This window comes from Malus sylvestris, chromosome 1, assembly GCF_916048215.2.
Source record: "Malus sylvestris chromosome 1, drMalSylv7.2, whole genome shotgun sequence".
NCBI classification, from domain to species: Eukaryota; Viridiplantae; Streptophyta; class Magnoliopsida; order Rosales; family Rosaceae; genus Malus; species Malus sylvestris.
In genome coordinates this window covers 18,970,880-18,992,132 of record NC_062260.1, presented here as the reverse complement: position 1 = coordinate 18,992,132, position 21,253 = coordinate 18,970,880, and the positions used below count along the sequence as shown (strand labels likewise).

At 38.0% G+C, this 21,253-nt stretch overlaps 2 protein-coding genes, 1 long non-coding RNA gene and 1 pseudogene across 3 annotated transcripts; 1 reads left to right on the top strand and 3 right to left on the bottom strand.

The window, feature by feature from the left end:
• Window positions 1-382: 382 nt before the first annotated feature.
• LOC126614265 (bark storage protein A-like) lies at window positions 383-7,895 on the bottom strand (annotated as a pseudogene).
• A 760-nt stretch (window positions 7,896-8,655) lies between these two features.
• LOC126622626 (3-phosphoinositide-dependent protein kinase 1-like) lies at window positions 8,656-13,419 on the bottom strand. Its single transcript, XM_050291396.1, has 11 exons — window positions 12,702-13,419; window positions 11,676-11,856; window positions 11,456-11,508; window positions 11,193-11,294; window positions 11,014-11,122; window positions 10,843-10,921; window positions 10,541-10,706; window positions 10,153-10,287; window positions 9,863-10,020; window positions 9,369-9,591; window positions 8,656-9,120 (listed from the first exon to the last, which is right to left on the bottom strand). The coding sequence occupies exons 1-11, from the start codon at window positions 12,876-12,878 to the stop codon at window positions 9,037-9,039; spliced, it is 1,467 nt and encodes a 488-aa protein (XP_050147353.1). The 5' UTR covers window positions 12,879-13,419; the 3' UTR covers window positions 8,656-9,036.
• A 375-nt stretch (window positions 13,420-13,794) lies between these two features.
• On the bottom strand, window positions 13,795-17,365 carry LOC126622587 (uncharacterized). The gene is made up of 4 exons (XM_050291364.1): window positions 16,973-17,365; window positions 16,046-16,557; window positions 14,421-15,329; window positions 13,795-14,275 (listed from the first exon to the last, which is right to left on the bottom strand). The coding sequence occupies exons 1-4, from the start codon at window positions 17,144-17,146 to the stop codon at window positions 13,993-13,995; spliced, it is 1,878 nt and encodes a 625-aa protein (XP_050147321.1). The 5' UTR covers window positions 17,147-17,365; the 3' UTR covers window positions 13,795-13,992.
• A 1,118-nt stretch (window positions 17,366-18,483) lies between these two features.
• On the top strand, window positions 18,484-19,272 carry LOC126622723 (uncharacterized). Its single transcript, XR_007623540.1, has 3 exons — window positions 18,484-18,665; window positions 18,749-18,870; window positions 18,956-19,272. It is a non-coding gene; the product is annotated as an uncharacterized LOC126622723 (long non-coding RNA).
• The last annotated feature ends 1,981 nt before the right edge of the window (window positions 19,273-21,253 follow it).

The following is a 21,253-nucleotide window of genomic DNA, read 5'->3' as shown; positions in this document are numbered from 1 at the left end:
CTAATCAGCTCATTACTTACAATTCTACACAGGTGTGTAGGGTTTAGGGTTTTGTTGTATGAAGACCAAGCCCTGCTTGTCTAATCCTTCGCTACCCTCGCAGCTGTCGTAAGGGGGGAAAAAGTCCTTACAGTTGTGTACATATGCATATAAGTTTTTGTATTAATTTCATCAAGCTTGGTACAAACCTTAGAGGGGAGCAACCCACAAGTGATATTAGGCAGGGGGAGACTTGAGCTCATATAGACCTCGGGTACATGGGTGAATAATATTACCATTTGGCTACAAAGCCATTGCAACACTGGATATTTCTTCTTATTGCATATATCAGATGGAAAATTACCACAATCTTGGTTTGAAGCAAACAAGTTTGGCAAGAACTTCATGATTTAATTTCCTCCGGAAATTCCTCGATAAACTTTATGACTACTTTGCAAGCGTTTATAGCTGCAAGAGGCCCAAAGGTGTCAACTGAGTTATGTCCTGTTTGCCCTCCTGCTATATCCCACAGCCCGATGATGACAATCACCGGAAAGCCATTCGACAAGCCTGTCTGCCAAAACCTCACAGCACGTTAACCATTTTGTAGATAAATTCAAGCTTAATTATTTTTCAGAATTTTAAATGAATCGTGCAGATGTATGAAATGCTTACCACAGCTGAACTTTACATGTCCACAGATGAAACCCGAAAAGTTTGAAAAAGGAAGTCCCTGTAAGCGGCATTGTCCACAAAAATGTTGGATGTTGAGCCTCTAAGGCCAACAACTAGCTTCGGCTTCTGTGGCAAACACACTTGAATTTACGCCTTGGTTCAGATTGATCCCCTATAGTAGTAGCATGACAGAAGCTAAAATTAGTTTTGGGAAATTGATTTCCGCACAAATCCTTTCTCCCTCTGCACTATCCTCGATTCTCATTTGATTTATCTAGTCCAAAGCAAATAAATAAACACAGCTGCAAAAATCACATCCCTTAGTTTTCAGGAAAAAAAAATACGGATTTCAACTTATAGCTGCTACGCTACAAAGGTTTTGGTATCAATCCCTTTCATTTCTAGTTCTCCAAGATTATTGCAGCACAAAAATGAGGTGATGTGGATGACTGACCTTCAGGTTGGCTGCAACATGAAGCCACTGGCGAGTAGTATTTGCCCAAAAAATTGGTCGAGCGGTGTTGGCCTTTCTGGACTCGGAGAATAATTCATAACTAAATCCAATGTGTCCCAACAGGTTCCTTCTGGTGTTGTGCTAGGATAGCACCAAACCTTATGGAACCAACTCTTGATAACCCACAAGAAATATATCAAGAAATGCAAGAACAAAGTATTAAAGACACCAAGATTTTAACGAGGTTCCTCAACAGTCAGTGTAACTGGAGTACGTCCTCGGAGCAGTAGGAGCTCACCCAATAATCCACTATCAACCAAATGGGAGTTTACAAAGTGTTGGCAATCTCACAACCCAAATAACCCAATACACCCAATAGCTCTCACACACCACAGAAACAAATAGAGAAAGAAATATAATGAATAATTTCTTCTCTATACATGTAACTCAAAGCTGTTACAACAATAACTATGATGGATGATTGCTAACCAAAAAGAAGAGCACCTTCTTCTTTTTTTCTGCTCTCAGTTTTCTGCTCTTTGCAGCTCTCTTTGCTCTCTCAAAGATGGACTACTAAAACAGAAAATGGTGCACTCTCCTTCCTCTCTCTTTCTCACTTCCGTATGCTAACATTCATCCATCCTAAAACAACTAATAAACAAAACCAAAGTAAAGACATAATGATTACTTTACAAACATCATCATGACTTTCCTTTTTTTTCTTTTCAACAAACATAATCATGATGCCTTTCACTTTTTTTTCTTTTGGTTTGTTTATTAGGAAAGGTGATGGCCACTTGGCCACAATTCAACAATCTCCACCTTGGCCAAGTTCCGAAAACGCCATGGTAAGCCAACCAACACAATTGACCCAAAAAATCACTCCCAAACACTAGCAAGAGAACAATTCATGCCAAGCCAAATGCTTCAAAAAAAAAAAACTCCTACTGCTCAACGCCTTCTTTATATAGGCATAATGTGAGCCAAGTTCAAACAATGAACAAACTTGGCTACACCAACAACCTTAGTCAACATATCAGCAGGGTTGTCTTTAGTTGGAATCTTCTGGAGAATGATTTCCCCTTCACCAACAATTTCACGAACAAAGTGATAACGCACATCTATGTGTTTGGTCCTCGCATGATGAACCTGATACTTAGCCAAATAAATGGCACTCTGACTATCACAATGTACCTCCACCTACTTCTGATCAACCCCCAAATCTCTAATCAGCCCATGTATCCAAATGGCCTCCTTTATAGCTTCAGCAACTGCCATATATTCAGCCTCTGTAGTAGACAAGGCAACAGACGACTGCAAAATGGACCTCTAACAAACTGGCCCTTTAGCCATAGTAAACACATAGCCTGTAGTAGATTTCCTTCCATCCAGATCACCTGCATAATCTGAATCAACATAACCAACTGCAAAATGACCAATACCAGAGTCATCTCTCTCAAAACATAAACCAACATCTCGAGTACCATGGAGATGCCTCAATATCCACTTAGCTGCTTGCCAATGCTCTTTACCTGGATTATGCATATATCGACTCACCATGCCAACTGCATGAGCAATATCCAGTCTAGAGCATACCATTGCATACATCAAACTACCAACCAAATTTGCATATGGTATATTTTTCATTTGCAGCTTCTCTTTATCAGTTTTAGGACATTATAGAGAACTCAATTTAAAATGAGAAGCCAAAGGGGTACTAACCGGTTTGGTTGAATCATGAACTCCAAACTTCCGAATCAACTTCTCAAGGTATTGTCTTTGATTCAAACTGACGAAACCCTTTGCTCTATCTCTAGTGATCTCCATGCCAAAGATCTTCTTCACTTCACCAAGATCCTTCATCTCAAACTCATTCTTCATTTGCTTCTTCAATTTCTCAATCTCTTCGACATTCTTTGAGGCAATCAACATATCATCAACATATATCAATAAATAAATGAAAGACCCATCTTGCAACTTCTTGAAGTACACACAATGATCATATTGACTTCTAGAATAATTTTGGCCTCTCATAAATTTATCAAACCTCAAATACCATTGCCTTGGAGATTGCTTCAAGCCATAAAGTGATTTCTTCAATTTGCAAAACAAATTTTCCTTCCCTTTCACTATATACCCATCCGGTTGACACATATAGATCTCTTCATTCAAATCACCATGTAGGAAAGCCGTCTTCACATCGAGTTGCACAAGCTCAAGATCATATTGTGCAACAAGAGCTAACATAATACGAATTGAGGAGTGCTTCACAACCGGAGAAAAGATTTCATTGTAGTCAATGCCCTCCTTTTGTGCATACCCTTTAGCAACTAATCTTGCTTTGAATCTCACATTGCTTTTCTCATCAGCATCTTCCTTCTTGGCATACACCCATTTGCAACCGATAGCTTTCTTGCCCTTAGGCAATTTAGCTAACTCCCAAGTCTTGTTCTTCAAGAGATAATTCATTTCATCACCTATGGCATTGCACCACCTCTTCTTCTCCTCACTCTCAATAGCTTCCTCAAAATTGGATGGAATCTCTTCAGTGATAATAGGAAGAGCAAAAGCAACATAGTCACTATACCGAGCTGGCTTGGTAATTTGTCTCTTTCCTCTGTTCTTGGCAATAGACTCTTGAGGTGAAACTTCCTCTTCAACTTGAATAGAATCTTCAAGTTCAACTTCTTCAACATCCTCATGGTCTCCAACTTCTTCACTTGTAGTGGCATCGACATCAGCGGAAATAGGATTTGAAGTACTAGAGGCAACTTTCTCAAGCTCCACATATTGGACATCTTTCACATTCTTCTAAGAGACTTTGTACATACTTTCTTCATCAAATGTCACATCTCTACTAATTACCAGTTTCTTCATCTCTGGACACCACAACCTGTAACCTTTGACACCACTACTAAAACCAAGAAAGATAGCCTTTTTGGCTCTAGGATCAAGTTTATTTTCAGTCACATGAAAATAAGCAGGTGAACCAAAAATACAGATATAGTCATAATCAAAAGAAGGTTTTCCAGTCCATACCTCCATTGGTGTCTTACCCTGAATAACAGCTGAGGGTAACCGGTTGATGATGTGACATGCATAAGTAATTGCCTCTGCCCAAAACGACTTGCTCAAACCCGACTGAGACAACATACATCTAACCTTCTCAAGCAAGGTTCGATTCAATCTTTCTGCAACTCCATTTTGTTGTGGAGTTCCCCGAACACTGAAATGTCTCACAATTCCTTCTTCTTTGCAAACTTTAAAGAAAGGATCGGATGTGTATTCACCACCATTATCCGATCTCAAAATCTTAATCTTTCTCCTAGTCTGGTTCTCAACCATTTTCTTCCAACCCAAGAAAATGCTTAACACCTCACTCTTGTGCTTCATAGTGTAAACCCAAGACCTTCTTGAATAATCATCAACAAAGGTCACGAACCAATGTCTACCACTCAAAGAGGGAGTCTTTGTAGGACCCCAAACATCCGAATGCACATAATCAAGAATGCCCTTTGTCTGATGTACAGCAGTACCAAACTTCACTCTAGTTTGCTTCCCCAAGACACAATGCTCGCAGAAATCAAGCTTACAAGGCGTGGCACCTTTTAGAAGACCTTTTTTCACAAGCCCTTGTAGAGCTTTCTCACCGGCATGGCCTAATCTCATATGCCACAGTCTAGTAGTATCTGAATCAGATGTGCCCATATTTTCTGAGACTACAGATGCTTCACCTGTCACAGTGCTTCCTTGCAATAAATACAAATGGCCACATCTAGGAGCTTTCATCACAACAAGTGCATCATAAGTAACTTTCAATGTCTGTCCATCTGAATGAAACCTGAAACCCTTAGATTCCAAAGTACCCAAAGAAATAAGATTTTTCTTCAAATTCGGTACATACCGAACACCTGTCAACTCTTTAACCATGCCATCATGCAACTTCAAACGAACTGTACCAATCCCTTTTGTTGTGCAAGGATTGTCATCTCCCATGAACACAACGCCACCATCAAACTCTTTCAAGCTTGAAAACCAATCCTTGTGAGGAGTCATATGATGAGTACAACCCGTATCCAACACCCACTTAGTAGCACAATCAAATGATGAGGAAGTGGTTAAAGCAAAATCAGAAAAATTTGTTTCAACCTCAGCAACATTAGCTTCAGAACTTTCTTTGCCTTTGGTCTTCAATTTAGGACAATCTTTCTTCCAATGGCCCTTATTACGACAAAAAGCACATTCATCCCTTTCCAAAGGTTTTCTACCTTTAGAGTTTCCTCTAGGTCGAGACTGTGATTTTTTCCTACTAGAATATGACTTCCTCTCTGATGATCTACCTCTAACAAATAAAGCTTCAGAGGTACTATCATGATTTTTATCTCTATACCTCATTTCATAATTCATCAAGGCATTTGATACATCTTCAAATTTCACAGTTTCTTTACCATGCATAATAGTGGTAACAAAATGCTCATAAGAGTTCGGCAAGGAATTCAACAATATTAAGGCCTTATCTTCATCCTTAATATCCTCATCTAAATTTAACAAGTCGGCAATCAACTTATTAAAAGCATCAAGGTGTCTAATCATTTTTGTACCTTCTTTGTATTGAAAGCGGTAGAGCTTTTTCTTCAAGTGTAGCCGGTTCTCTGCACTCTTCGTCATATACTTGTCTTCCAATTTTTGCCATAACACACTTGCTACCGTCTCCCGCATCACAAAATACTTCTGAGTTTTTGCAAGGCACAACCGAATTGAAGAGCAAGCCCACAAATTTAATTTCTCCCATTCCGGCTTCGACATAGCTTCTGGCTTCTCTCCCAAAGCGGTAAGTAGATCTTGTTGAGCCAACACATCTTTGACCTCACATTGCCACATCCCGAAGTTGTTTGTGCCATCAAACTTTTCCACTTCGAACTTTGCATTTTGCACCGTAGTTCTTGCAAACCCGGAGCTGCTTCCAAAAGGATTTTCATCTTGCCCGTCTGACATCTTTGGCAATTAGACAGTACCCAAGAGCAACCAGTGCTCTGATACCAATTGTTGTGCTAGGATAGCACCAAACCTTATGGAACCAACTCTTGATAACCCACAGGAAATATATCAAGAAATGCAAGAACAAAATATTAAAGACACCAAGATTTTAACGAGGTTCCTCAACAGTCAGTGTAACTGGAGTACGTCCTCGGAGCAGTAGGAGCTCACCTAATAATCCACTATCAACCAAATGGGAGTTTACAAAGTGTTGGCAATCTCACAACTCAAATAACCCAATACACCCAATAGCTGTCACACATCACAGAAACAAATAGAGAAAGAAATATAATGAATAATTTTTTCTCTATACATGTAGCTCAAAGCTGTTACAACAATAACTATGATGGATGATTGCTAACCAAAAAGAAGAGCACCTTCTTCTTCTTTTCTGCTCTCAGTTTTCTGCTCTTTGCAGCTCTCTTTGCTCTCTCAAAGATAGACTACTAAAACAGAAAATGGTGCACTCTCCTTCCTCTCTCTTTCTCACTTCCGTATGCTAACATTCATCCATCCTAAAACAACTAATAAACAAAACCAAAGTAAAGACATAATGATTACTTTACAAACATCATCATGACTTTCCTTTTTTTCTTTTCAACAAACATAATCATGATGCCTTTCACTTTTTTTTATTGGGAACTTTAACGAAAAGCACCCGGTACTGTTCACTTTAACGAAAAACCACATTTTTACACTAAAAAGTCAATCCAGGTACTATTCACTTTACCCTTTATTTTGTCCTTATCATTAAAACTCAAAGTTTTCAAGCCATTTTCATTAGTTTTCCTTTTTTTCTTTTGGTTTGTTTATTAGGAAAGGTGATGGCCACTTGGCCACAATTCAACATCTGGTACATTGTATCCTTTGAAGTCCAAGCCAGCGACGTCATTGTAATTCACAGTTCCACTTGGGTTCTGTCCGTAATTAAAACCAATATTGCAATTTTTAGGACATAGAAAGATGAAAAAAGATTAAGAATGTACTAAACTTACCAGCCAATCCCAAATGCCAGTGTGAGCAAACTGTTGAGGAATGGTAACATCACCAATTGACATGGAATTATTGGCGTTTCCGGCGATGCCAAAATGGACAATTCCTACAATGTCAAACAGATCCACCATTTGCTGTGTTGCTGCAGCAGCATTCACCTGATTCAGAAGCGTTTCGAGTTTCTATGTGTGCTAAGATTCCGACAGCTGTGTGATAGTAACTAACTTTTCGTGCATTAAGTAGTTTCACTCTGAGAAGCTCTTCGATGTGGTTATGTATTCTGAAAACTATAGTTCCAATCCCTAAACAGAGTCGGCCATGAGATTTTGAGGGCTATGTGCGAAACTTAAACTAAGCCCTAACATGATTTAACACGATAATACATGAGAAATTTTTTTGCGTGAATCAGTGCCATAAATTAAGCAGCCAGCGTTTACCTGACAGATTGAACATTACTAACTTTTTGGTGCATTAGCAGACAGTAAGCATGGCTCACCATTACAATGTTTCAACTGTGATAAGACCAATATACGGTCCTTTGCGGTTAACTTCTTTGATCAGATTCAAAGATTTCCTGTTTAATGGTAAAGAAAACGAAGAAACAGCTAGCAGGGAGAACAAAACCAGCATAGTGAAGCATTCCGACACCTGTTTTGCAGTAATGGTCGCGGCGTTGAAAAGAAATTGTTGAAAAAATATGAACTTGCTGATCAGAATTACTAGCCATTGAAGCCACTTGTATAAGCTTACATTCCATTGACCACAAAAGTCTGTGTGCCAATGTGCATAACTTCCTAATCCTAGATGGAATGTCACTGTGCATATTTGATATCAAAAGTTTCTCCAACCGAAATGTTATTTGCCAACTATATTTGAAGGCTTAATGATTTGGAGTCAAATTTGACATCAATGTTAAATTTATTTTTAATTCATTTTAATGGTGGGTCTCTTTTTCCACTAACATCTCAACCAATAAAAATTTTGTTTTAACATTTTTTTTAATAACTACATCCATTTAAAGCTCTATTTAAATAATAAAATAACATTTAACAATTAAATTGAAGAAGTACAAAATTTGACAAGAAACTCCAGATTGTTACATCAGTCATCAATTGTAATTTGACTCTTATAATTTGACATTTCCTTTGAAGATGGTTTAAGAAAGCATAGAGAATGATATATTCACAGTAGTGAGAATTTATATCATTGTCCAAGTGTATAAAAATCAGGATTAGTTGAACATTAGGCATTTGGGATATTAATGTATGGTTACGAAGATAATGACATCGATAATCATCTACGTAACATTTTGACCACTTCAACATTTACTGATAGAACAATAATTCGACGAGGGATGAATAATGGCACCGATAATCATCTGTAGCGGGTCACCTATGAACAGGGTTCTGTGGCCATGGATTTCCGCTGCGTACACTTATTTTCGTCGCCAATGATGCGGCGCAGGCACTTCCAAGGGTTAGTTGCAACAGCATCCATCTCAAGAGTTGGGAACAAAATGCAACAATTTCACATCTCACTTTGTTTATTTAGAGAAACATCATATCTTTCAATGTAAAGATATTTAAAAATTTCGTTCACTGGATTGTAACTTTAGATACAATAAACAAGTAATGATCCCAGCCCCTTTACAGACCCTACAACTTAGGAGCTCGCAAGTACAAAATTATGCCACACAAAGCATGAAACGGGCGAAAAACCCTCGGCACATGTTTAGTTCTGGGCATCGAGAGGGGTGGAAGCTTTGCACCTTGAAAAAGATGAATCCGCAGACACCAACCTCGTTCATTAGATAATAATTGCCCGGGGCACATCTTGATCTTGGTTCCTCCACACTATGATATCCAAAAAAAAATATGTATGAAGACCACGCACGGATTTCACCTATTTTGAAGCCCCTCAATTGCCTTCTTCCATTGCCAAGCTCTTTGTTTTGCATCCTCAAATTGCAATACCTTTTTCGGCTGGAAAAATTACATGGTATCAGAAAAGGAAATGCAACTACGTAAAACTTGAGAAGCAATTTCATCAACTCAAGGCTATAACAGCATCGCATTTCATGGCACTCCAGAGTTCAATGTCATATTATCGTAAATACACTGTAAAGCATTTTCTCAGTAATAGAGCCATGATGCAAAATCTTAGGGGAAAACTCACTGAAAATGATGCGACAGAGAGAACAGGACAGAGAGAACAGGAAGTAAGGGCATACCGTACAAATCTTGAACTGTGATGGACTAGCGACTTGGATGCTGAAGTCATTAGAGTTGTCCGACCAGATTATATTTCCCTTCACTATTAGCTTTGCAGGATCCACATAAATCAATTTTGGCTTGTTGGTGAGGATAAGCTGCACCTTCTTGCTTGTCAGTTTTTGAATTTTCTTCACCATTGAGATCATAAGAACTGACTCTCCAGGCTCCAGGAATTGTTGCCTATTAGCATGGTAAAACATAGATTAAAACATCGACTTGGATTTCATATAAGAAAGAAGCAAAGATAATTGCTAAAGTAATTAGAAATAAAACGTTTAACCTTCAAATCAAGTGTCAGTTAAGCATATTTAGATCCGAGATTCTTTCCAAGAAACAGGAATAACATTACACTAAAACACACAAGTTCACAAAAAACTTCGTAAGCAAAATAATCTAGGTCTTACAAGTAAAACAAGTGATGATAAACACAAAGCACGGGTGTAGAGATTACCATTTGGAATCAAAGGAATCAATTGAAGCAAGCCTAGTTACATGACCAGATCCTTCAGAAGAAGATGTGGCACCACTGTTACCCTCATTTTGTTTTGCTGCACCATCTCCAATGTGCAAGGGGTTCCATGAGTTATCGCGGCTATCACCCTTATCTGACTGAACACCAAAAGCATATAAACACAATGTTTTAATAAACAATCTAAAAATGTCCATGCAAGAATGGAATAATATAAGCAAGAGTTGAATTTCTCCATAAAAATATTTCCAAAACAAAATTGAAATCCATACCCCTGTCTCCAAAGCCAGTTTTGGAGGAGTTTGTGTTCGCAAATTTTTCCAGTCAACTCCCTTAAAGAATGGATGCATCTTCAGTGCAGCATAACCATCCGGCCTGGCACCTGGTCTTCTGCTAGGATCTAAATCCTGAAACAGTTACATTCCCAAGAACATAAGTGGTGTATAACTCCATATAATTTTTAAGAAAAAGAATCCCATAAATTTTTTTGAGAATATGGATGTTGTCTTCCCAGTTCACCAAAAAAAACATTTTTTGTTCCATAGTGGGTGGAGGGCTATTTACTTGGTCTAACTGGCTGTCACCCTAAGGGAAGGCTAGATATCACTAGCACAATTACTAATAGAAGCTAATTGCAATAAGTATAAGTTGATAGCTTACCAATAACCGGTTGATAAGGTCTTTAGCTTCCTCTGAAAAATTATTTGGAAACCTAAGATCTCTTGCTATAATTCTTTGAAAAATAAGCCACTCACTTGCATCTTTGAAAGGAGAAGTTCCTGAAAGCATTTGGTACAAGGTGCAGCCAAGTGCCCAGAGGTCATTTCTGTTTTGATATTTTCAAACAAGCAAAAAAATATATGTTATCCTACATAGTTCATATATTTTTAAGAACAGACAAACTACTAGTCAGAAGCAGTCAAAAACATAAAAGCCCTAGTCACTCAACACAAGTGCCTTACCCGAAAGTTGCAGGCGAAGAATTCAGGACTTCGGGAGGGACATAAGCAGCTGTCCCCACAAATGTGCAGGCCTTATCATCTACACAGTCATCCAGAAAAGAATTTTATCATATTAATCAAATTTCAAACTTGGAACCATGGAGCCTTCTCATGACTAAAATTATAAGATACCTGATGCTGCATTCGGAAGAACTGTAATTCGGCTATCCTGCATGGGCTTTACACTCCCAAAATCAGCAATCTTGATGTTACCCTCTGATGTAAGAAGCAAGTTCTCTGGCTGCCATTTGAAAATCTATTAGCATTTTCAAATGATTAAGTTGCACATAAGTACAGCCTTGAGAGAATACCTTTATATCTCTGTGAATCAATCCCATACTATGTATGTATTCAAGTGCGTCTACAACTTCTGCTGCATAGAAGCGAGCTTCATCCTCAGAGAGACGACCTTTCTGTGCACAATTCAAGAACAAAATATAATATTTACATAATCCTTGATGTGCAATTAAGCATGAAAATCACATCATCAAGGGGATTCTCTCATTGAAAAGGTAAAGGCAGAGGTAATTTCAGAATAACATGGAAAACACATGTTTTTAAGCTTAAAGCTTACCCTAGTTATTTGATCAAAAAGTTCTCCACCTTCACAGGATTCAAGTGCCATGTCTTCAAACAAAATTAGAGAGGCCAGTGTCACATATATTCCGGAATGGGAATACAACAACCAATAAATAACAAAAAATACAAAGACACTGAACCAGAAAGAATACGTGAATCTGAAACAAGTACAGAAGATATGGAGATTTCTAAAAGGTTACAACCAGAATACCTACACAATGAAAAGGAATCTTGAAAGGTAAAGAATAGCCGCACAATTCCTGGATGATCCAGCTGATCAAGAACAATACGTTCCAACTTCACATAAGCTGTTTTATTTTCTTTGGTGATGAATTTTTTGTCCATGATCTTTAATGCATAGACAGTTCCAGTGTCCTTCTTCTTAGCTCTCACAACCTGAAATTTATTGGTGATAAGAGACAAATAAGAACACAGCAAACTTTAAGCATCACAAACAGGTCAGCAACCATATGTATATTTTATTCTTTCATCGATTAAAAGTTTTGAAACATGTTCGTTATGACAGCAATCACATAGCCAGCAACATCTTTATAAGAACACCAGCAACATCCTTTCTCTCTTGAAGAATAGCGCAACTTTCAAATATAAAAGAATATCAGGAAGTGAAATAACTTTAATTCCTGTTGAAACTGAAGCCTATAGAGAACCCAAAAATCTGATATTTTCACGACTCTCCTTGTAACCTCAAAACTTCTTCTACCAGCGAGATAACATATTAGCAAACTCAAAATCCGATGTCCTTAATCCCAAGATTTCCAACTAAAAATCCTATGTCCTTAATCCCAACTAAAAATCCTAGGTCCTTGAATTTACTCTAAGCTCACACCAATCAAATGCAGGTTTGAAACTCTGAAAGTCCCGAGTAAAACAAAATGCACATAAGCATCCCAACTTATAAAACTGATCAACCCATGTAACAGTTATTTTTCTCCTTCCATTACATTGTAAAATTTTAGCAATTTTTCGACTAGTTTATGCAAAGTTGCGAAAATATAGCAAAAGCAGGACTTCCTTCAAACCACAGGGTATGTTCTTTTGCAACAATTGATATTTTCCACAACCTATAAGCAATTATTATAAATTTGCAATAAATTTATAGCATTTACAAATGAATTGCATCATTCAATCTACAAGAAAAATCCAGATGACAAAACACCAATTTAACAAAATCAAAACAACAAATAAAACAATAAATTAAAAAAAAAGATTAAAAATGAGACCTTGGAGTAGGAACCAACGCCATAGATCTTGCCCAATTCAAAGTCTTGAATGGTGAAATGCTCCTGGGGAGCCCTGAAAGCGAAGCTCTTGGATCTCGGAACATTGCTGTTGGCGGCATTAGAAGAATTCCCCTGAATCTTCAACTTAGTATCAAAATCTTTCTCCATTGCCAACATATCTCTTCTCTCCCAATACCCCTCTACATGTTAAGCACTCTCTCTCTCTCTCTCTCTCTCTCTCTCTAGAAACCCAATTTCTCTCTCTACAGGAAAAGCCTTGTGAGGAGAGCAAAGACCATCACTTGGATAGGAAGAGAGTTCCTTTGTCCCCCTTTCTCTGATATTCTCCTCTGTACAAAAGAAAAGGTGAGGGGGGGTTGGACTGGACTGGATGGGATTGGATTCCTGATTGTTTGAAATGTGGGTATGTGTGTATTCAGAGGAGGGTGAGCAGCTTTAGCTTTGGTTCCAATTTCAAAACCCTAGAAAGTAGAGAGATTGAATTATTATGGAATTGGGTAATGGGGAGGGGAGAGAGAGAGAGAGAGAGAGAGAGAGAGAGAGAGAGAGAGAGAGTGGAGTAATATTAGTTATTGGATGGAGGAGAGGAGAGGGAGGTATAGGGATGGAAGAAGAGAGAAGAGAGAGGGCACATATGCCACATGGGATTCAATGATGGATGGATGGATGGATGGCTTCCCAACCCCTAAAGCCCTAAAAATGGAAAATTGGAGGATGTGGCAATGAAATTTGCTCATGCATTTGCCATTGCTGCCTTTTTGTGGATATGGAGGAGAGAGCATTGCAATGTCTATTGGGCTTCTCTCTAATGGATCGAAATCTTGAGCAATGTTTTCTAGTTAAACTTATCTAACACAAAACTGTTTATATTATTAATCTGTGAATCTTAACCGCACATTAAAAAAAAAGCTACCCAATAATGAGTCTAGATTTTTATATCTATAATACCTTATGTTGTCGGATTGTGTGATAAGATAAGAGAACATTTCCAAAAGATAATCAATTTCAGCTCTTTTGGATGAGCAAAGTGATGACATAGAAATGGAAGTGCAAATGGTGAAAACAAGTGCAATGGCATAAATGGTATTTAGATTCAGTGGAAGGTTCAATTGGTCCTGTTAGGTAGCCAAATACACAAAAGATAATAACATAACAGAAAATTTGCAAAACTTTCCGGTCGCTGGCAACAACGGAACACGGTTGTGTCATTCAACATGAGTTTGCTTTTCGTAAAACTTCCTATATCGTTTTCTTCCATTTCAATTCGAAACTAGCCATTGCCTGGACCATGTCCATTTTGTTGATTTTCGTTCTCAACACCGTCTCTATCTCCATAATAAGCCCATGGTAGAAATGACTCCAATAATACTTCAAGTGCATTTCGATCTGCAACATCGCGTGGAGCACGGCCAAACTCCACCGCATTGCCAGCATTTGCAACATTACCGGGAGCATGGCCACCCTCCGTTGGATCACCCAAAAATTGTTGCAAAACTTCTGGCGGGGCAGTTGGCACTGACAAAGAGAAATCTGAAACTAACAAGTGGGCGTACCTATAGCAAACAAGCAAGCAGTCAGTCATTCTACCAAATTCAGGCTTAACATAAGCAGATATAACTTTTTAAGTTTACGCAACAGTGATAAACAAAATACTAGGAAAAAAGAAGCTGAAATGCAAAACTGTTACCGCACACTTACTCGTTTTTCTCAGATGAGAATGCTTCTTTTCTCACGCATGACCAATCGTCCTTATCGCTACTATTATGTCTCAGTGTCTCTATCACAAGCTGTGCAGCATCCCTCAGCAAATCATGCAGATCTGGGAGCCTCCATAGAAGAAAATTCCGCTCAACATATATGTTTATTAGGTGATCCAAGGATGGGATTCCTACTTGATCTGCTTGAAAATATGGATTTTTTAGTATCTGCGCCCACACCTTGTCCTTCAAAGGTACCTTTTCCACTAATTTTTTCAAGACTGACGGGTGAAGTATCAATGCCTGTTTCATAAGATCAGCTGAAGTAGACTTGGCATTTTCCAGTGCACCTTTCGAAGATTCTTCTTTCTCAAGATAGAAATGGCAAATGGCAAGGGAATATGAAAAATTTGGAAACAACCATAAGGAGTTATCACTTTTATATTCTTCAGAGAACCGTTCTAGCCATGCATACTCCTCTGCCCTCAACGAAAAATAGTCAATGCAGAACATGGCCCCCATTGGATCATCAAAATCTAGTGAAAGTAACAACTTGCAGACTTCTAAAGCAGATCGATGGCAACCACGCCTATCCATATTTCTCATGTGAGTAAAAAGTACCGTGAACAGAGGCTTGTTTGTTTCATGGCTGTATTTTAGTTGGCAATTGCCCTGCAAGGGTGTGAACATTGGATTCCATGCACATTCCAAAGCATATAAGCACTTCGAGATAAGTTCTGCTGATATTTGATGTTCACCCGAAAACTTATTGTACTCTACCATGGTTATAAGCGAATCCAAATGATAAGGATTGTATAACAAAATACTTGCAATTCCATTGATATCATGTATTGCTTTGGCAGCTTCAAATGCCCTCTGAGCTTGAAGGTAGGATGAGGAATGTACGTATCTGCACGTAAGATCAAAATCCAGATTATGATGCATGATAAAACCAAGCCAGAAGCAAGCGGGATCACATATCATAAATCCTAGTCTGACACTCTAAGCTATGAGCATAAATAATGTAAAAATAGGAGAAATTAAAATTTGAAAAAGAAAAGCAAACAAGAATAGTGAAGATTTGACTCAAAAAGACAGTTACCATTGCTTAAAGAGCAGGATACCAGCTATGAAAAAAGCCGGATGATTGATGACGAATTTATGACCATTTGGTACCCATGGCATTTTAGTAAAGAGTGTACTTCTATATAATTTCATGTGGTCGTCAACCAGTTTGTCATGTACAAGGTGCTACAATTGAGTGTTACCAAACTTAAGTGAACCAGTTTCAAACTTTCAGTCACATAAGAAATTTATATTTGAACAATTTTGGCTTACAGAACAAAATCCCCATGAATACAATTTGCAAACACAATTCAACCACATTACAACATTCATACTTGCATGGACTGCGGTTGTCTATGACACCCGTTAATTATAGGTCTGCCGAAGTATGAGTCATTACATATTTGAGAACTACTTTCTTGACAACGGTTAACAATTCTCTACATTGAACTCAAGCCCATCAGTAGCACCAGCTTTCTTATAATCCAGAAAAAATTGATAGCACTAGCAGTTTTTGTACTCATTTCAAAATACAACAAGAAGCAAAGAGAATGATCTTACCGAAAGTGGTGATATCCATCAATCACTTCAAGAAATTCCATGGACAAAGAACCATCCCAGCGATGCCAATGCTCTGATGCAGTGACAAGTATAGTTTTTCTAGGAATATGAGCAGCACGTCTTCCACCACGCACCAGTCTAGAACTGCCACCACTCCGCTCATGTTTCTCAAAGGACTTTACCACCTTAGAGCCAAAGATTCTCCGCAGCTCATTGTCAGCATTTAAATACTTGGGATCCACTTGCAGCACAGAGGGTGCACACGGCTTAGCCAAATTCTCACAACCTTTTCCGCTGGCTGCTTTTTCCGGGGCATCCAAAGAAATTGATTCAAGAATCCCATCCAAGGGCTTTTCGACATTGGATGCAGCCGAAGAAGAGGAAGAAGCCTCTTTGCTTTTCTTCTTTTTCTTCTTCTTTGATTTTTGATCGTTGGTTGAAGCTACACCGGCCTTCGTTTTCAGCTCAGGCACAACAACCACGGGTTCATCAACAGTTTCTGATTCATCCTCCTGCAACCACCCAAGACCCCCACAAAAAAATTAGAAAAAACACCCTGACAACTTTAAGTTCTATACAAAAACTCTTCAAGAGCTCAATCGGAGAAAAAAAAACCCCATATCTATCCACTTGTCAAGCTCAAACTGATTCTTACTCTCCCATTTCCAATTCAATTCGGTTTTTTTCTAAAGTTTCGAGTTTGAAGTGCTTTTCTCTAAAGTGTAACGTTATCGAGGGCTTACCCTACAAAAAACATCCAAAGTAAAACCCTTTTACAGAATCCAACACCAACCCATCACAGCTCGTTGATCACTCAGCACATTGAACGCAAAAATCAATAAAATTTCACCATTTTAAACTATAATTCGTTTCATTTTCTTAAATCCACTGAAAAAAAAAGCGAAAAATTAAATTTAAAAAGTGAACCTGATCGTCGTCGTCGCCGTCGCCGCCGCCGCCGGTGAGGAGGTCGAAGGGATTGATTTTAGCTTTTCCATTGAGCTGCTGGATTTCTTCTTCACCTTCTGATTCGGATTCTATTAGGTGTCGGTCTTCTTCTTCTTGTTCCTTCAAAACTTTCTTCAGCATTCGACCCGACATCGCCGCAGTAATCCGAAGCTCGATTCTCTCAAATTCTCAATCTTTTCTATTCAAATCAGCTTCAGCGATTCACCAACCAACAAATAAAACCCAAATTGCCAAAAAACTAGAGCTCGAGTCCGAATTCGATAACTGGATTCTGGACATCCCAATAGGAAACAGGATGACTAAACGACATCACTTCGGTGCTCCTTTGCTCAATTTGCCACGATAGCAATAGTATTATCATTTATATTTATAAAAGGTGATGCTATTCTTACACCAAGGTATAAAATATCGATGATATCGAAAATATCAGTAGTATAAAAATACGGAAATTTCGATCGAAATATGGGAATATTATCGATATCGATAAAAATTGAATAAAAACCACGAAAATTGTACGAAAAACTTGGAAATTTTTATTGAAACTTTGCATAATATTTATTTAGTCAATTATCTATTAGTTTATCACAAAAAATTGGAATGAAATGCATTGCATCTCATGGATTTAACTGATTTAAGTTGATTATATAGCAAACTGGCAAACATTGTGAGTATAGAAAATATGTAGTAATTAAGAAAATAAGTTTAAACACACCATAATCATTTATATATAATGAATTAGTACAATATTTTACACTTTATACATTGCATGGTAAGATACATGAGTGATTTAGTACCATATAAAGTTCCTATCAAGGTCTAAAATATCGATGATATTGGAAATATCGGTAGTCCAAAAACACGAAATTTTCGATGGAAATATTGGGATAATATCGATATTTTAGACCTTGCTCACACCTATATCTTATATTCTCATCCACCTTTTAATAAAATTTTTAATTTCAAATTTGTCCATTTACAAAAAGACTGATAAGGGCATTAATTATCTTGTTTTACTTAAGTGAAAGTAAAAAAATAGAAATGGACTTAGAAGATGATTTTTTCATTGAACATGTAGAAGACAATGGGGTGGGTCTATTAGCTCTCTGTGTAAATTACATTTCACTTGTTCAGATTTAAGTGCAACTATAACTTCATACATCTTTAAAATATTTCAATCTCATAGACAAACTTTTATTTGTTGCAATTTCATACATCTATTAAGTGATGACGTGACAAATGTATTGTCACAGCCCGTTCCAAAATATTACATTCGTGGCTGTGAATGGACGAAATTGCCCTTAAGAAATACTAAGTATGTGAAGCTCAAGTTGATAATTATCTAGGTTCCTAAGTTTTGAAAATAAAATGGAATTTAATAAGGATGGAACTTAGATTTTTAGGTTAAAATTTTGTGGTTTAGAGTTGGGGATTGGAAAAGAACCACGTGGGATCCCCATTCCTTATTTCCCTCCCCATTTCCCGTATACTGTCCTTCATACTCTCTCTCTCTTCCTCAGACCTCACTCTCTCTCTCTCACCCTCTCGAACACACGGGCAACCATCAAAACCACCTAAAACTATTACCAACGCCGGATTTAAAACCACCATTGCACTCCTGAGGACTCCACGATCACGTAGGTACCAGTTTAAGGTAAGTTTCACTTCGAAAACCCTAGTTTCTAAAGTTGCCGTGAATGTGTACTGTTCATGAGCTTTGAATTGGTTGATTTTTAGGACAATCCAAGCTCATAGTGAGCTTAGTGAGGTCCCAAGGAAGCTCGGAGTGCTTCGTTGGAAGGATTTGGACGTCGGGATCACGAGGGTTAAGTTTGGCCGGTTTTGCTTGGATTTTTCCGGTGATATTTAGTTGTTTTTGAAGCTTAAAAGTAGTATATTGTGATTCTATATGTTGAGGGCTTTAAATTGATATATTATACGAAGAAAATGGTTGAGAAACGAAGGAGAACGAAGCATTTGAAAATTCCCCAGTTTTCCGGCCACCGGAAAAAACCAGTCCGGCGAACCCGCGAGGAAGAAGGTGCGCGTGGGCGCGCGTGGACCCGTGCCTTCCTTGGAGCGTGGGGGCGCGTGCTACAGTAAAAAATTATTTTAAAAATATGTCGACGTCCGTGACGTCGAGTAGATCACTGTGGTATATTCATATACCTAAATTGAACACCTTATGAGAAAGTTATTGAAGATTGTTGGTTAGGTGTTCAAATAACGTTTTATAGTTTTCACATTTAGGTGAAAATGTGAATTGATAATCCGACCGTTGGATCGTTACCAAACTTTAATACATTGTAATACGTAATGTTTGAGGATTATTGGAACTTACGGATTGGGAATCCGAGTTACGGATCTTCCGGAATTGGAGTTGTAAGTTCATAAAATAAAATGTTAACCGTCACTTAGTTTTGGAAATTGACGGAGATCCGACCGTTGGATGGTAATGAAATTTTAGGATGTTATCCTAGAGATATATTGTGGACCTCTGGAAGTTATGGATTTAAAATCTGAGTGGTGGATCTTCCGGATTGAACTACGTAGTGACGTATTTTATATAAGTTATATATTCTATCGATATGAATTCTGAGGTTGGAATTGATTATTGTTTTAGGCGCCGATCGTCATGACGCCTTGGCGTATTGTGCTAGGGAGTTGTAGGGCGAACTCCAGGTGAGTGGGCAGTTTTGTTTTCCGTATATATATATACTTGACGTTTCCCAGAAATTGAATTGAAATGAAAATATGTTTAAAATGAAATGCATATGAGTTATGTGGAAAAACGGGAAGTGAAATACCATGCATAGAATTGATATGAAAAGTATATAGAAATGTGAGTTGAAATGCCATGCATGAATTAATATATGATGCATATGTATGAATTGGTGCGGTGGACGCACAGGTAAGAATTGATTTATGATGCATATGTATGAATTGGTGCGGTGGACGCACAGGTAAGAATTGATTTATGATGCATATGTATGAAATGGTGCGGTGGACGCACATGTGAGTATTTAATTACTGTTATGATGATGTTGATGTATATTGAGCTCAAATCCTGCACCATAGTTTAGTGCTTATAGTATTCACCGCATCGCATGCTCGCCTTGGATCCAAGTAGATGCTAGTCGTACAGTCCACGCGGAGTGGGTACGACAGACCAGTCGCGAGAGTGTTAGTGAGATTCCGACTGGTGGGTGACCTTAGATTATGTGCACAGATGATTTATGAGAAGCACTAGAGCGTAACTTGTGTGCAGAAGGCCGGACAGGTCACAGAGGTGACTCCGGTAGAGTGAGAGTGATAGATTTTGAGCTCTAGGTTCAACCGTACAGGGCTATTAGAGAGCCTCCGGTTGATTACTTTCTTGCACCTGATATGATTATTGTTGATGCATCCATACTTAACTGTTGAATTAGACATGGCATGGCATGATTGATAAAGAAAAATGTTGAGATAGTAAAAATGAAGTTTGAGAATATATATGTATATTTATATTTTACATTTCTGGGAAAGTATACAGGTTTTACGGAGAGGGGTTACAACGTTTTGAGAAATGTTTGGATTTAGAAAAGAATTGTTTTACTGACCCACTCAATTTTGGTTTTGCGCCCCTCCAGGTTCAGGAATCACAAAGGTGTGGTGACTACGAGGAATTCGACGGTGTTCTGACAGATTGGACAAAATTAGGACTCACCTTCGGGTGTATCAACTTATAAATTGTATCTTAAAGCTTCCGTACTGTGCAAATGGTTACGTCACTCTCACGTGACGGCCAGCATGCCCTCCTTCGGGACGGGGTGTGTCATGTATGACCCACATATTTGATGATGTGGCGTATAAAAAATAATTGGTTATCCAAAAACAATTTAAACAAAAAATTAAGTGTTTTTTTAACAAACGATATTAGAATACAACGCTCTAAGTGTTTTTTGAACAGACGATATTATTTATATTATGAAATGGAAGTGGGCTTAAGCCTCACAATAGGCTAACCATAATAATGTGGTTCAAATTTTGTTTTTGACGAGAATCGAACCTAAACTTTCTCATTTACAAGTGAAGAAATATATAACTAGACCGTAGTACTAATTGCTTGCAAATGTAATTTTAATATAAAAAAAAAGTTAAATTTAGTCCAATTTTGATGGTGCATTTAGTAAAAACTCAAAAATTGTGTATCTTCAAATTAAACTCTTTGATCAACTTGCTACATAAGCAAACTTTGAGTGC